The 14,953-nt window shown below is 37.5% G+C and overlaps 1 protein-coding gene across 8 annotated transcripts in view; it reads left to right on the top strand.

Moving 5' to 3' along the window:
* robo1 (roundabout, axon guidance receptor, homolog 1 (Drosophila)) overlaps positions 1 to 14,953 on the top strand; it is a 502,926-nt gene that overhangs the window by 278,540 nt on the left and 209,433 nt on the right. For all 8 annotated transcript variants that reach the window (XM_069190216.1, XM_069190212.1, XM_069190214.1 and 5 more), the window contains one exon: positions 11,833 to 12,159. In XM_069190216.1, the coding sequence (XP_069046317.1) occupies positions 11,833 to 12,159 (327 nt within the window). The remainder of the gene's footprint in view (positions 1 to 11,832; positions 12,160 to 14,953) is intronic.

Genomic DNA, 14,953 nt, shown 5'->3' with positions numbered 1-14,953 from the left:
AAGTGTTGACTTTTTAAATATTAATTTAGTAAACTAAAAGCTAGACTTTACTGCTTTAGTAGTCTAGACTGATTTCACATAATTCTTAAAGCAGCCAGGTTCATGTATCTAGCCTATTGCAACTTCATCAAGGGAAGTACTTTAGCAACTGTCCTGGTTATGCTCTTAAAGCAGTGATAGCCGAAGGGGAATCTTGATGCTGTTGTTCAGAAGACTTGTTTTCTCTGCTCTGCTCCTCTGTTGCTGTGTGGAATAAGGGCTTAGCAGAAGTTTTCTAGTGTGTCTCTGGTGGTTCCTTCTTCTGGCTCTGCCTCCTTAGGAACATGCTTTTATGAAAGCAAGCATCTAACTTCTGACCCCTGCAACCAAATCCTTCTTACGTGCCTGGAGAGACTTATGGATTAATTTAACAGCCGCCAAAGAAAAATATACATTCAAGTCTTTGGCTGGATTCTGACTGCCAGGGGACTGAGCAGGCTTCAGCCTGACGATTGTGATAGTCATGCACACACTTTTTTCTGTGTGAAAATTTCCTGGCAGCAGTAGGATGCAGTGAACTGTTTTGAAGAAAGGTCTTCTTGAGTAGTGGGCTGTGCCTAGAGTGTTTTAACTGCGGATCTTATTGGAGAATTAGTTTCTCCAGTTCGCACATATTTTGCCCCCAGATATATACAGTACATAGATGGAGACAAAATGTGATTTTTACTCTTCTGTGTGATTAACCTTGCAGAAAAAGTTTTTTTTTTTATCAGTTGTATATGGTATAGGCTATAAAATGGTATTTTCTATATATACTTATTTTCACAGTACTATATACTGTAGATATGTATTTCCATAATTTCTAATATTTAAATATATTTATTTCTTTAGATTTGAATCCTGGAGCAAGACCCATGTAACAGAGTTTCTCGTTCTTTTCCGACATTTATGTTGTGTTTTGTTTTCATAGGTTATTGCTTGCCTTAGGCCAGTCAGTATAACCTTGTCCTCAAACCTAGCAATTTCTGCTTTATGATTAATTTAACTAATTAAGGCAATTTTCTAACACCTCATTATTGATATTATTATTGATTATATTTAATATTAATAATATTATTTATTATTATATTATTGTATTAATTTGATCAAGGTTGTTCACAATCCCATGAATAAGATATAGATGTCTTATTGCATTTAAAATATTTTACTTTACTTTGAGACTTCTTTGAACAATAAGTGGTAACGTTGTTATGTGTAACATTTTAGCAGGGAGTGGTTATAAATTAGGAGTCACTTGAACTTCAGAGGCTCTATTTTGTGGTTGTTATTGCCTTTAAGTGGTGTATTTGCAGTGTTGCAGAAACAATACCTCACTTTATTTGGTAAATTGAGACAAAAGCACAGATGGTCCAAAAGTGTAATCTCAACACCACTTCAGAATGAGAATGAATACCTCTTTGTAACACAATAAACAGGCAGAAAATAGCTTATGCAACTGGGAAAGTTATTCATATTGTGAATTCTATGTTGGGATCTGAAATACTGTAAGATATTGTTACACTTCATGTCTCAGCTCATTTGACAGGTTGGAAATGGTACCTATTCCTTTAGGAATCTATTTTTTTACTCTTTTTTTTTTTACTCCATATGCACTGAATTTAAGTCAGCCATGAATGGGCCATCTGCAGCCAGCACTGCATGCTTCTCTCAGCTGTGCATGCTAAATATTAATGGCTCATGCAAAACTGTCTGGATTCAGTTACCAGCTGATTGACAGACTTACAGTGGAACCGTGTGTTTTAGGAAATATTACAACTTTGTTACATGTAGGGTCTTGATCACCAAGCCAGATCCTGGCGAAGTGATGCAATTTAACATTCTGTCTCTGCATTGCCTGAAGCCGAGCAAGCTACCTACAGGCTCTTATCAGTGCTATAAATTCTCTTAATCAGGTTTAATCACAGATTAATGGCCTGACAGATAAAGTTGGACTTGCCAGCATTTGTATCGCTTATCTCTACTTACAAAGCACTGTTACTGCAAACTCTTTATTTTTATACCTTTTTATTTTATTAATTTAACTGTTTATTTGTATTTCTGATTCTGTGATTCTGTAAAAATATATATATATAAATATTTAATGGGTAATTAATGAAAAAACAAGTAATGGGAACAGGGTTCAATGCAAAACAGAATTTTAATTCTGAAGGATAAGCTTATTAACATAAATAACAAAATAGTATGTGAACTGTAGATTTGTTTTTTATCAGTGGTTGATCAGAGGTTGTCAGCCAGGAATCTTAGATTTATCTAAGGGGATCCATGAAAAAAGGCCTGTCTGAGGACTGTGTTAAATTAAAACTCACATAGGACTGTAACAGTACCTAAATGATGTAAATGATGATAATTATTGATATATACAAAATATAATTGCTGTTGTTGTAGATTATAATTACATAATCCAATTTAATATTCTGCTTAAATTGTGGGTACATTTTGATAGGGTTTTTTGGAATGCCTGCTCTGGCCAGGAAAGGCTGAGAACTCTTGGAAGAAGGAAAACAATGATCTACTGTACTGTAGTTCTGAGAAATCATGTTAACCTCTGCTATTGCTGGTTATTGGTTATTGCTGGTAATAACACTGAGGACAACACCATCTGAAGAAGGCTTGACTTCCCTTTCACCTGAAAATCTCTGCCAATCATCTGTTCAAGTGTTTAACTGAAAGGAGGAGATTTCTTATGTTTATTTTTATATTTTTACTTTGCTTCAATATACTGTACTAGTCTACACATAGCCATCTGCTGTACCTCTTGAAAAAATGTGTAAGAGATGGGGTGATTCTGGTTTGCAGTTTGCTGAATTTATTCTGAGACGGCTGCGATGCGGTTGTGTTTAGACTGAACAAAAGAAATCAGAAATGTCCTTGTCTTCTGCAGCTAAACTTGAAGAATTTACAGCAGAGCCCCCTCACCGTCTACTCCCCCAGTGGGATTGTCTTTTTATGTCGCTTGCAGTTGAAGCTCTGCTGTTCCTTTACAGATAAAGTACCTCAATCCATATTCAGTATATTAACATCAATACCACCTGTGACAGAATGATAGCCAAATACTTCACGAAGCTTCACGCAGCTTAATGCTATCTTATTCTGAACGCACTAAGGAAAGGCCTTATTTTCTCCTGTCGTCTTTATGCAAGGTGGCATTGTTGTTGAAGGCAGGCAAATGCCTTTTTGTACATACAGCCAGAACAGTTTACAAAGGAAGGGAGTGAATGGTACATTTACATTTTTATATACCAGAAGCCACAGAGGCTAAATGAGATGCCAGCTTAGAATTTAGGGAAAGAGGTGGTCTTTGCTTTTTATTCTTTTTTATAGATTAATTCACCCCCATCCAAATTGTAATAAAACTTTAATATGCATGACTTTGCCTTGGGGGTACATGATTTTTTAATTGCAAAGGGCAGTTGGCTTCTGCTGATGTAATCATTGAATTTTCTGTACTCTTCTGTGGTACACCAGAGAGGCGCTCTGCATTTTAGAAATCCATTGTTGTGCAGCCTTTTATACTTAGATGTATTAGAAATGTAAAGAACACAGATATGACAAGGAGCATATTGACAAACCCGTACTGTTGTTATGATGGCGATTAACAATAGTAAAAATAGCTTTTAATTCAATTGTATGTTTTCCAGAAGTATAAAACAAGAAAAATGGCTTGTTTCTTATGACTGTCCATTAGGTTATTTCCAAAAGGAAATAAGATAAGATGGTTTCCTGCAGAGAAGCCTGCGATACCTTTTAAGCGGTTTAAAACCATGCCCCCCTACTTTATTGTCACTTAATCCCCTGAGGAACCTGACTGTGGCACAGCGTAGACTTCTAACCATTGCACAGCACAGCCAGAGACACTTGAGGTACTAGAGGATATATGTATACACACTGCATAGTCAAAATGACACAACATGACATGGACAAAGTCCATAATTGGAGTTCACATCTTCATACTATCTTAGAAATTCAGTAGAGCACATTTCCTTGTCCATCCATTTTCTAACCATTGTATTCAATACAGGATTATGGAGGAGCTGGAGCCTATTAGCAGTTAATGGACACAAATCAGGTTATACCCTTGATGCCAGTCCAACACAGGGCAGATACAGACAAACATGTTCATACTCACACCAGGGCCAGTTTTCCTAGAAGGCAGTTAACCTACCAAAATGTCATTGGACCGTAGGAGGAAACCGGAGTGCCTGGAGGAAAACCCCACAAACACAGGGGCACCATACAAACACCACACAGATAGCAACCTAGGAAGTGAACCCAGGGTCCCTGTGCTGCGAGAAATAACATTAACCACTGTGTCACATTTTTTCTTGACACAGCTGCCCCTGTTTTCTTATTTTAAGTTATTTTCTTATTTTAAGATGTTATTTTATCTTTGTCAGTTAGACCTAATGACCTCTCATTTATTTATTTATTTTCTGCTTTACAGTTTATGAGGTCCTAGCTTGTGTTATGTCTTTGTTTAGTCTGTAAATATTCTAGAGAAAAAGGTGATGTAAAAAAATTAAGTCTGTACTACATTTACTCTGTCAAAATTTCTGTGGAGAAACGGCTATCTTTTGTAAACTTGCCTTTTGTAAAACTGGGAAGTCTCTGGCCTTTACAATGTTTTAGATAAACCCATATAGCCATTAGAGGCTGTATCACTGTAGTCTGTGTAGCACTTCTCTGACAGTTAATCAGTTAATGTTTCCTGAATACAGAGGAAATAGACAAGTTTATTCATGCTGGAGCCATAAATCACAACTGTCCCTTTTTGAGACTGCTGTCCTTCGATTATTTAATGTTTGATCATTAAGTCCTGGCAACCAGTAAAATTTTTAAAGCTGTGTCTGCAAAGACTATAATGTGCTCTACCTGTTTTATGGTGCTGTTATACAATTAAGCATAACTGTTCTGTTACACTGCTCTGCCTAAAGCAACAAGTATTGTTTACCATCGATCATGCAGTAGGTGTCTACACTGTATATTGTAGGCAGCAGTCCATCATCAGTATACTGTATGTGATATTGAGGACAGGACTCAACCTTTACCTGGTAACTTTCTTCCTAAAGCTGCCTCCCTTAAGTGTATAGCAGAATATACAAAGGGAAAACAATGCATACTTTTTAAAAAAGAAGTAAATGCTATTAGAAGTAAGACAAAAATTGTGCCAGGTACAACAATCTTTAGAATATTTTTTGGCCAAGTATTTGAGCAGGGAACTATATCATGACAGCATACACGATGTCTGATGCTGTCATCACTACATGCCTGGAAAAACAAAAATTGAAAGGCGCTAACCAGAATACACATTTCTTCAACAGTGTTACTTGCTGTTGTGGCCTTTCCCAGTTAACTTGTGGATTTTCTTATTGGAGAATGTTGACTGAGAATAGATTATTCTTGGCAAAGTTTTTTTTGTTTTTCCAAGAGGTATTTACTGCACCTCTGCAATATTGTTCTGGGGATGAGCTGATAACAATAAATCCTGGCACTCCAGAATGAGTGTGCACTCCAGGATTAAGCAGCCAGGCAGCTATTACAAAAACAATGCACATCTTCTGGGAAAACCCAGTGAAACTAAAATGGGTTCCACAGACAGCAACTGGCTATGATTTTGATCTGGAGTGCTGCTTACAGTGCAGATGCTCACAGTCTAGTCTATTTTAATGACATCCTTGGTGAGTTAGCTTAACACTATATGGGCTGGTACCTTTGGGATAGTCTCTGTTTCTGATTAAAAAATAGCTGACTTGAAGCACAGGTCAATTTGACACTCCATGGAAAATGTGAAATTCCCTTGGCACAGTTGTTTATGAGCAAGGTATTGTATATTTATCTCTTATAACAGGGCAAAGAATAATGGAACATGATGTGCTTTATTTGTACATATATTGAAATACATGACTTTCTGTCTTGCAACCAACTAAATATTCTAGCAACAATCATAACAATTACAGCTCTCCCCGAAGGAGTGACTAAAATAAAATAAAGTTAAGTCATGAGGTTCAATCTGGTCTTAAAAATATTGACCAGAAAGTGAGCATTTCTATCACAAAATATGCCTGCATTACTGCCTAGAGAGAAATACTGGGCCTGCTGTGGAGTTAAGTACTGAGGAACAGACTCTGAGGTGGGTCAGGCCTACACTGTGTCCTGTGTCATGCCATCACTAAAGCCTCTTAAATCACCTTGATGGTCTTGTATTCATGAAGGCCAATAAAAGTGCATCCTCTTGCTTTTAATGTAATAAAACAGGTAAATGAGAGCAGATGTTAGCAATTACTGGACAGCGATGGGAACTGTTTTCTAAGGCTCATCTGGTTTTGGTCTTGCTTTTTCAAATTCCTTGTATGTAAAAAAAAACACAGACATGCATAGACACATAGTTAAGTGTACAGACGTGTGAACATAAAATCCAACTATACACAAAACAATCTGACACTGCTAACTTCTTGGGTCTTTCAAAAATTTCTTAAAATGCCTTTTGCATTTGAGGGTGTTTATATTTTATTGTTAGTAGATCCTTTGTGTCCATTTGTCCCCTTACAAAACCAGTTGTTTTAATTTGTATATTCTCCAGTGCCCTTTATTTTTATTAATTTTGTATGATTCATGATGGATTAGGTGCTGTGACTGATTTTTGTAACTAGTTTTTCAATAAATGACCTTTGATCTATACCAATAGTTTTTATAAAGAAAAAGATTGTGGAATTTGGTATCATAAAGAAATCTGGCCAGACTCTTTGAAATGTTAGCAAGTGTAAGAATGTAAGTCCATTGCACTCCCCATCTGTTATAAAGAAAAGTCCTGTGAGATCAGTAAATCCTGGTGCTACAGCACCCTGTTCTGTCCTCAGGAGAAAAACTATTTGTTATGCACAAATAATCCACCATGACAGGCACAAGAAAATATCATGATATGCTCTATTGGCATTACTCAGTTAATTGTAAAGGGTTCGATGGAAAATGCTTGGCCGCCCGTTTTCTTTTTCTGTGGATACGCATTGGGAAAGCATCAGTGGAAAAGAATGCACTAGGCAAATTACAACCTATGGAGGAATTATTTGTGGATGGTGGCCGAGTGTTTTCACAGCAAACAAGCCCTTCCTCCTCCTGTATCCGAGAGGTAATGGAGCTGCAGTAACAAGATGGGTGAAGCACGGAGTGCTGTTTTGATTTTTTCCCACCATGAACCTGAGTAGGGGATTATTGCTGGGCTGTCATGGGCCTCGATCCCTGAGGGCTGATTCCCAGCCAAATCTGGTGTTAACCTTCATTGGGTGTCAGTCAAGCACTTCACTGACCCAGGGCTTTGTTTCCATCAGCTTCTGGGGTGTCGGTTTACTTTAAGAATGCCTATACAGATTCTGGGAGCTACAGGAGGTATTCACTAGGAGCCCTCCTGTTAGAGCTTTGGCTGTCTGTGTGTACATGGATGAGGTGTTGATGAAAGGTGGGCGTGTTTTATAAATAAGAGTCTTGAATAAGGAGGTTTTTGGAAACATTTAAATGGTATATTTTCCCTTTTTTCCTATATAAGATTTTTGAAAGTAATTACACCTGTTACAAAGAAGAATGGTGAAAAAAATAATCTAGCCTCGGGGCTCTGGCCTGGACTCTCTGTCTGGTTCCCAATAAGTAGCAAAGGCACAATGGAGCCTGTTAGAAATGAGATTTCTGCTTCAGGAAAACACTGAGGGTGAAAGGGTTTGTGTTCTATGAGGAATACAGAATTCATTGGTAAAGTTTAAAGCTTGTGGTAGGAAGATTTCTGATACACCTGGCAAAAATACACAATTCAAAATAAAGGGTAAGAATCAGAGTTGAATCAGGGTTGTAGATTAATGCTGAATAATTAACAACCATTTGCTTTTTATTCATTTCATAGACAGAAAAGATCTACTGATATCAGTATATTCTGTACCCATTTTAAATTAGTATTTGAACCTGATTAATCTGAGGGCATAAACTAAAAAAATAATACCAAATCTGTGAACGGCAGCCAGAGAATATCACTTATCACCTTGGTCCTGAGTTTGTTTTTAAACATACACCAAAATGGATTCATCTGTTTACATTTAGATTCTTCTTACACATTCAATTGTTTAGGAGAGAGAAAGGACGAGCAATTCAGTTTGAAATGTTTTTCACATAGTTTGTGTTTCCTTTTCAGACTAAATGAAGTCTGGAAATTCTGCAAAGAATTGTGTTGTTTAAATGCAATTAACATCAAAAATGGATTTATTGGGTTAGAGTTGGAAGGGTTTTTTTAATTGTGAGACTCTTTTTTATAAGAGTTTTAAATGTTTTAGATTAAGTTATAGTTTATAATTGAAGAAGATATCACACAATCCTGACTTAAAATATTTGTATTTTTATTGACATAGTTTAAAAACAACCAATCATTCCAGTGTCAAAATCAGATCCTAAGTGCTAAATCTTAAGAACAGGTACAGGTGAGAGTTATGTCCCAATGGGACATTTCCATTTAACAAAACCTTAAAAGCAGGGATCAATGGAGACATTATTTGTTGCTTGCCTTTTCTTATATGCCAGTCAGGTTCAGCCTTAATGATTAGTAAATAAAAGAAAGGTCATGTTATGGTCAAAACAAATTATTAATAGTGTACTATCTTTGTTTATGTAATTAAAGTACTGTAAAGCTTTTCTATAAAAAACCATAATTCAGTGATTTCATATATTAAATTGCCTCATAAAAACTGAAGGAGAATACATTGCAAAATGTCACATCAACAATGAGCTGCTTAGATATTAAAAGGGCCTCGACTGTTTCATCATCCAAGGTGATAATTTCTCTAAAAAACAAATATTCTTTATTGTTGTTACATTTGTTCATTCATTACTTTGTTGTCTTAATAATTGTAGCATTGTTGATGAGACTGGTTTGTGTACTTGTGCAAAGGTGTTTCTCTGTTAAATGCTGGGTCAGTGATCAATGTTTCAGTTCACTATGGTTCCTGCTTTACAGAACACTAATTAAGGAGAACATCAGTCAGTCTGCTTGACAGGCAACCTTTTGTTCCCCGTGAACTCCTGCAATGAACAGTCTCAGGGGCTTCAGAGAAAATACTCTTCTGCTCAATATATTTTTCGTAAAAAAAAAAATTTGCAATCTATGATTAGAGAAATATATACTGTTAAATTAAATAGAACAACAATAATGATGATTGTAACAGTAGATGACAATGTTTTTAGTTATGTTCCAGCTGTTGAGGTTCAGAGATATTCTGTTTTCAGTTTTTGGTTTTATTTTCTATTGCTGGATTTCCTTTAAATTTGCAAATCAGCATTTGTTCTTATGATAAGAATGATAATTGCTGCTGAGTTCATACTATAATGAACTTCCTCACTTAGACAGTTAACAGTCAGATGAAACAATTAATAATTTCCTTGCTCTTGCTTAAAAATACATAGCACTGCTGAGACAATTAAGCCAAACCTATTTAATTGGAGCTGATTGCTCTCAGACTCCAAAACCTCCCTGGTTCTGTGTCTTCATGATTAGCATGTTAACCAGGTTTTTCCAAGAGCTTAACGGTCATTGCTGATCAGTAAATTGTGATGGGAAGATTGTTTTTCTCTTTCACTAAGTGCGTTTATGTTTCAACATCAAGCAATAATTGGTGACACCCTTCTCACAAGCATCTCAGTTGTGTTTATTTTGGCTTTCAGCTCTGACCTCAGAAAGGTTTTTAATTACAGAGTCCCAGATTTAGTGTTTTTTTCTACAGCACTGAAAAATTGGAGATAATTAAAGGATGAATAGAAACAAGTTTAGCAAGTTTAAAATTTTCTTATCATTAATGAAGCAAAAAAAATGCATGAGTTGTTATCACATATAGAACTGCCATGCAAAACCATCTTCCCTTAAAAGGCTTGAGGGTTGAACTTGAAGCTGTTTGGCAATATGAATTTTATGGGTAGTTTAAAGAGCAGTGCAGTGAAGCAGAACCTTAATTTTCATTGCAAGATTTGACTTTTAAGAAGACCTGCATGCTGATCTAAACGTGTCATGAAAAACTCCCATAATTAATTTGGTGTTCCATAAGACTGTGCTTTCTGTTAATTTGTCTCAAGGCTTTAATGGTGGATGGTAATTCCAGTGGGGTCGATGTATTTCTTGACATAGAGAAAATCATTTCTATAAAGTAGCAGCTTTTATCTTGAAGGATCTCAAAGTATCATCACTAAAATTCACCCCCCACTGGCAGCCATTCTTTTCCAGCAGCCCTGCAATACAACAGATTAGTTAGAGAAAAAAAAATATTAAGGAGCTCACCAAATATAAACCTTAGCGAGGCAAGATTATATAAATCCAGACTGGTATTTAGCCAGCACACTGGAGTTAACACTCCTGCTTTTTTAACTCTATTCCATGGGATCATTTAATGATCAAGTAGTTAGGACCTTAGTCTAATGTCTTATCTGAAGGATACAATTTCTTGTCCTGCAGATGAAGTTACAGGTGAGCACATAGCAGGATAGTTTAAGGTGATACATGCAATGTAACACACGTCCATCGAGGTTGTCTGAAATAATTGAGTGAGCACAGTGTTTCTGAAATCTGTCCTGTGTGATGCCACATGGGAACCAATATTAGACACACCCCGACAGGCCAGACAGTTTAATAACGTTTATTTTTATATAAAAAATAATAGAAAAAATAAAGCATCAAACTAAAATAAAGCCTAGCTCTTAGTTTCTTGACTATCGTAGAGTTCCATGTCTAAATACCAGGGGCTACAAAGCTGCCACAGGTATGTTTCTTTTATAAGACAATACCGTTTATTCAAAAGAAATGGTTTCCATACTCACACTCTATGTGTCCAGGTTTATCAGGTTTGTATTCCATTCAGTTTATGTCTCTTAGATTTTATTTCTTACAATCCATTTCTCTCATCATGAGTGTTCTAGTTGTTATGGCAGTACAGTAAAACACTACACTGGCTGGAACTGTGGCAGTGTGCACTCACTCAGAAGTGCTTCCCCAACTTCCAGTGTACCTGCTACTGGCTCGATAGTCAATTTTATATAGACCTTGAACCTTGTACTTAAACTTTATTGCCATATCTAACCGATACAACCGGTGCTGGTACAATGGAATTCTTACAAAAAGTCTCTCGATTGTTAAAAAAAGTGTAAAACATAAAGTGCAGACAGTGCATCAAGACAGTATACAAACAAACATTAGACAATGTACAAGTAAACAGCTTGAGTGTAAACAATGCAGACATGTAAACAATGACTGCGATAAATAAGATTACAACGAGGTAGATGGTGTAGGTGTGGTCCAAGGGGTATGGCCAAATGTATTTGCCAATCCCACTGCTTGTGGGTAAAAGCTATTGAAGAATCTGGTGGTAAGTGTCCTTATGCTCTTGTATCTCTTCTGTGAGGGCAGTGAAGTGAAGAGCTCATGCCCGGGGTGGTATCAGTGAGCAGGGCACACAGCTGTTTCTTTGTTTCAGCATTTGCCTGTTGATGCCATCTTGTGTGCCGGCATTCTCTCTGAGCCATCTTAGCTTCAGGGAAAGTCCACCCTTCCAGGAGGTTGCCTCTTGTTACAAAATAGGAACAGAATAGATTAACAAGTACATAGATTAGAAGCTTGGCTTGGTTCAGGGACATAAACTGGACATGCCTGAGAAAATCAGGTTCAGGAAAAACTTGATCTGTTTTAGCTGTATGGGTTCCTTAGCCGAGAACAGGATTGGCAGAAATCAGTTAAAGCACTTGTGGGTTAGTAAAGTTACCTCTTTTCTGTGTTTGTCAAAGGATCCCGCCTTCGCCAGGAGGACTCCCCTCCTCGGATTGTGGAGCACCCCTCTGACCTGATCGTCTCCAAGGGGGAGCCGGCCACCCTCAACTGCAAGGCGGAGGGCCGGCCCACCCCCACAGTGGAGTGGTACAAGGACGGAGAGCGGGTGGAGACCGACAAGGACGACCCCCGCTCCCACCGCATGCTGCTGCCCAGTGGCTCGCTCTTCTTCCTGCGCATCGTGCACGGGCGCCGCAGCAAGCCGGACGAGGGCAGTTACGTCTGCGTGGCCAGGAACTACCTGGGGGAGGCCATCAGCCAAAATGCATCCCTGGAAGTGGCCAGTGAGTACAAGCCCTGTTTATTCGTGGAACTGGCTCTGAATTTGGCAAGGTGTCTTCCAGCTGTGGCTGTCCTAGTGTTGGCTTCTGTTCTATGTGGGCTTTCAGTTTCTGACTTGAACCAGCTATTGATTGAACTGATCCAAAGCAATTGTTTTGTTTCCCAAATGAAAAATAATTGTACATTTTAGGGGGCAGCATGAGGTAGTTCTTAGGGTGCTGGTTCAGTGCTATGTTCACCACTATTGTTTTGCAGTTAGAGGCACCTTATCATCATCATTCTGTATTAGTAAGTAATTTAAAAATCATTTAGTTACATTTTTTTTGCTCGGAAAATCTTCATGTGGCAGTAGTTTTAAGTGTGTGATCTAGAATTTCAATACAAGGAGCGTGTAAATTTATTTACAACACATGTACGATATTTGCTACAGCATTTAATGACAGGTTTGAAATGACAGATATTATTTGTGACATGGTGGTTGTGAGTGAGCAGTGGTTAACTTTGTTGTCTCATAGTGCTGGGGACCTGGGTTACATTCCTGGGTTGCAATCTACATGTTCAGTTTGTATGTTCTCCCCGTGTTTGCATGAGTTTCCCTTGGGTGCTGTTTTCCTCCCTTAGTCCACAGACATACTGGTAGGTTAATTGGCTTCTGGAAAAATGGTCAGTGGTTTGAGTGTGTGCATGTTTGTGTGTGTCTCCTACAATGGACTGGCATCCCATTAAGGGTGTATCCTGCCTTGCACCCATTGCTTGCTGAGATGGGCTTTGGCTGCCCCTCAACTCTGTATTAGATAATGTGGCTTGGAAAATGGATGGATATTATTTGTAACTGTGTTATAGATTGCATAGCCAAAGCTGAAAATACTCTTTGTAAGTATTGGCACTCATTAGATGCTGTGTAGTTACAGTACTCCATCTTAAAGTTTAGACATAAAAAATGGTGTCCACCCTTTCCTTAATGGCAAAGATGTTGCCAAGGAGAAAGTAAATTCCATCATTTTTAGGATCACTGAGCATGCTCAAAGTGGTGTTGAAAAAGTGTTGGAGAAACTGACTTTTTTGCACTTCATAATTTCTTCTGTGTAGATTGACAAGCTTTTGACAGTGTATTCTTATTACTGAGTGTTTGTTTTAAAGTGTAGACTCTAACAAGTAATTCTTGCTTTTGCTGCTTCTTATAATGAAACAGTTTCTAGCCTGTCCTTAAAATTCGCTGCAGTTCCCTCTTGGTCTTTAGAATGACAGCTGTTACTGTTGCCTGTGTAGCTGCCTTAACCTATAACATCCTTGTCCATGTTAATTCTGAGCACTTCGTTTTGTTTTAATAAACCTGTTTTACTTTATGCTCTTCCTTCTTGTGCCATTCTTTTCACTAGCCTTTAACTCTTTGTCTTTTCTGAATGCTGACAACCAGTGTTCAAACAAAACACAGGGCCAAGCCCAACAGAATGCAGAACTAGGCTGGCCCTCCCTGCCTAAGAAAACTTATTTTCAAGGCGTTTGTTTGTGTGAGTGTGAGTAGGGGCTGTCAGTCCAGATCGGCCAGTCACTGATTATGTCACAAAATGGCAAGTATTTCAAACTTCAGTGGTCGCTGCTTCTCTTTCATCCCCTTATCCTCAGCATTGTGAACTGGTCTCAAGTATCAGTGCTTTGCATAGATGTCCAGGACCTGTCACTAAGGCTCTTATTGTAATCTAATCAAGATGACTGGAGACAGGGTCGTGCACCCATTTAGAAAACGCCAGGCTGGTTTGTCAGAGCTGCGGAGTGTTATCAGCTTGGACTTGACATGGAGCCTTTTTAAACATTGTCGCTAGGAGAAAAGAGCCTGGTGGAGCTCAAATCTCTTAACCCTTCTAATAATGGCACCAGTGTTTTTTTTCCTTCTTTACTATTATTTAATTTGGTTCTGTTGCTTCCACACACTGGAATTCCTTTCTCATTTGTGTTTTAAATACTCCTACTTTGTTCTCTACTTAGATTGTAACCAACCCTTCTCATTGGTGTTTCCCAAAAAACAGTTTTCATATTTGAAATTGGTTGTTGGAAAATTATCTGGGGTGGGACTACAACACTGTTAATTTTGTGTATCCATATGTATGGAAATATCCTTGTTCCAGGGTGTGCAAAAGGTTATTAGTTTTGTAGCCGTTTATCTATTCTTATTGTTGTAACTCTTACCTACTTTTTTATTTATATTTTATATGGTATGTTTTTGTATTTAAATTATTTTTAATGTACAGCACTTTGTGAAGGATCCTTGAAAGGTGCCATTTGAAAAAAAGTTTGATTTATTCTCTGTCATTAAAAACTTCTAAAAAGTGTTCTAAACTAAAAATAGGAATTGTGCAAAAGAAGAGACAAAATGCTTAGAGCAGATTGCAAACCCAACTATTTTCTACAGTCACAGACACAGAAGTAGTCAAAGTATAACAATTGATTTAAAAAAATCAGGGTGCTCTGACGTTTTGTCAAAATATCCCATTTAGTCTTGTCATGTCAGCCACTAACAAATAACAACCAGTCTGCTGTTTCTAATATTCTTTGTCGTCTCGTTAGGCCTTAGCATTGTAGTTTCCTGGAGGAAAAAAAAAGTAGTTCATATGTGTTCCATGTGTTTGTCATTACTGTAAATCAGATGCTAAAAATACTTTGTAAAAAATGAATAAAATATAATATTTTCAGATTGGTTCATGTGAAAATAGAAATAAAAACCGTTTGGCTTGAAATTCCCATAATTAATGAGTATGGCCCACAGCTGTAATACATTTTGCTTACTCTGTACAAGGT

The sequence above is a fragment of the Lepisosteus oculatus genome, chromosome 5 (assembly GCF_040954835.1).
Source record: "Lepisosteus oculatus isolate fLepOcu1 chromosome 5, fLepOcu1.hap2, whole genome shotgun sequence".
In the NCBI taxonomy this organism is placed as follows: Eukaryota; Metazoa; Chordata; class Actinopteri; order Semionotiformes; family Lepisosteidae; genus Lepisosteus; species Lepisosteus oculatus.
The sequence above is the reverse complement of the archived record's forward strand: the minus strand, read 5'-3'. Positions and strand labels throughout refer to the sequence as shown.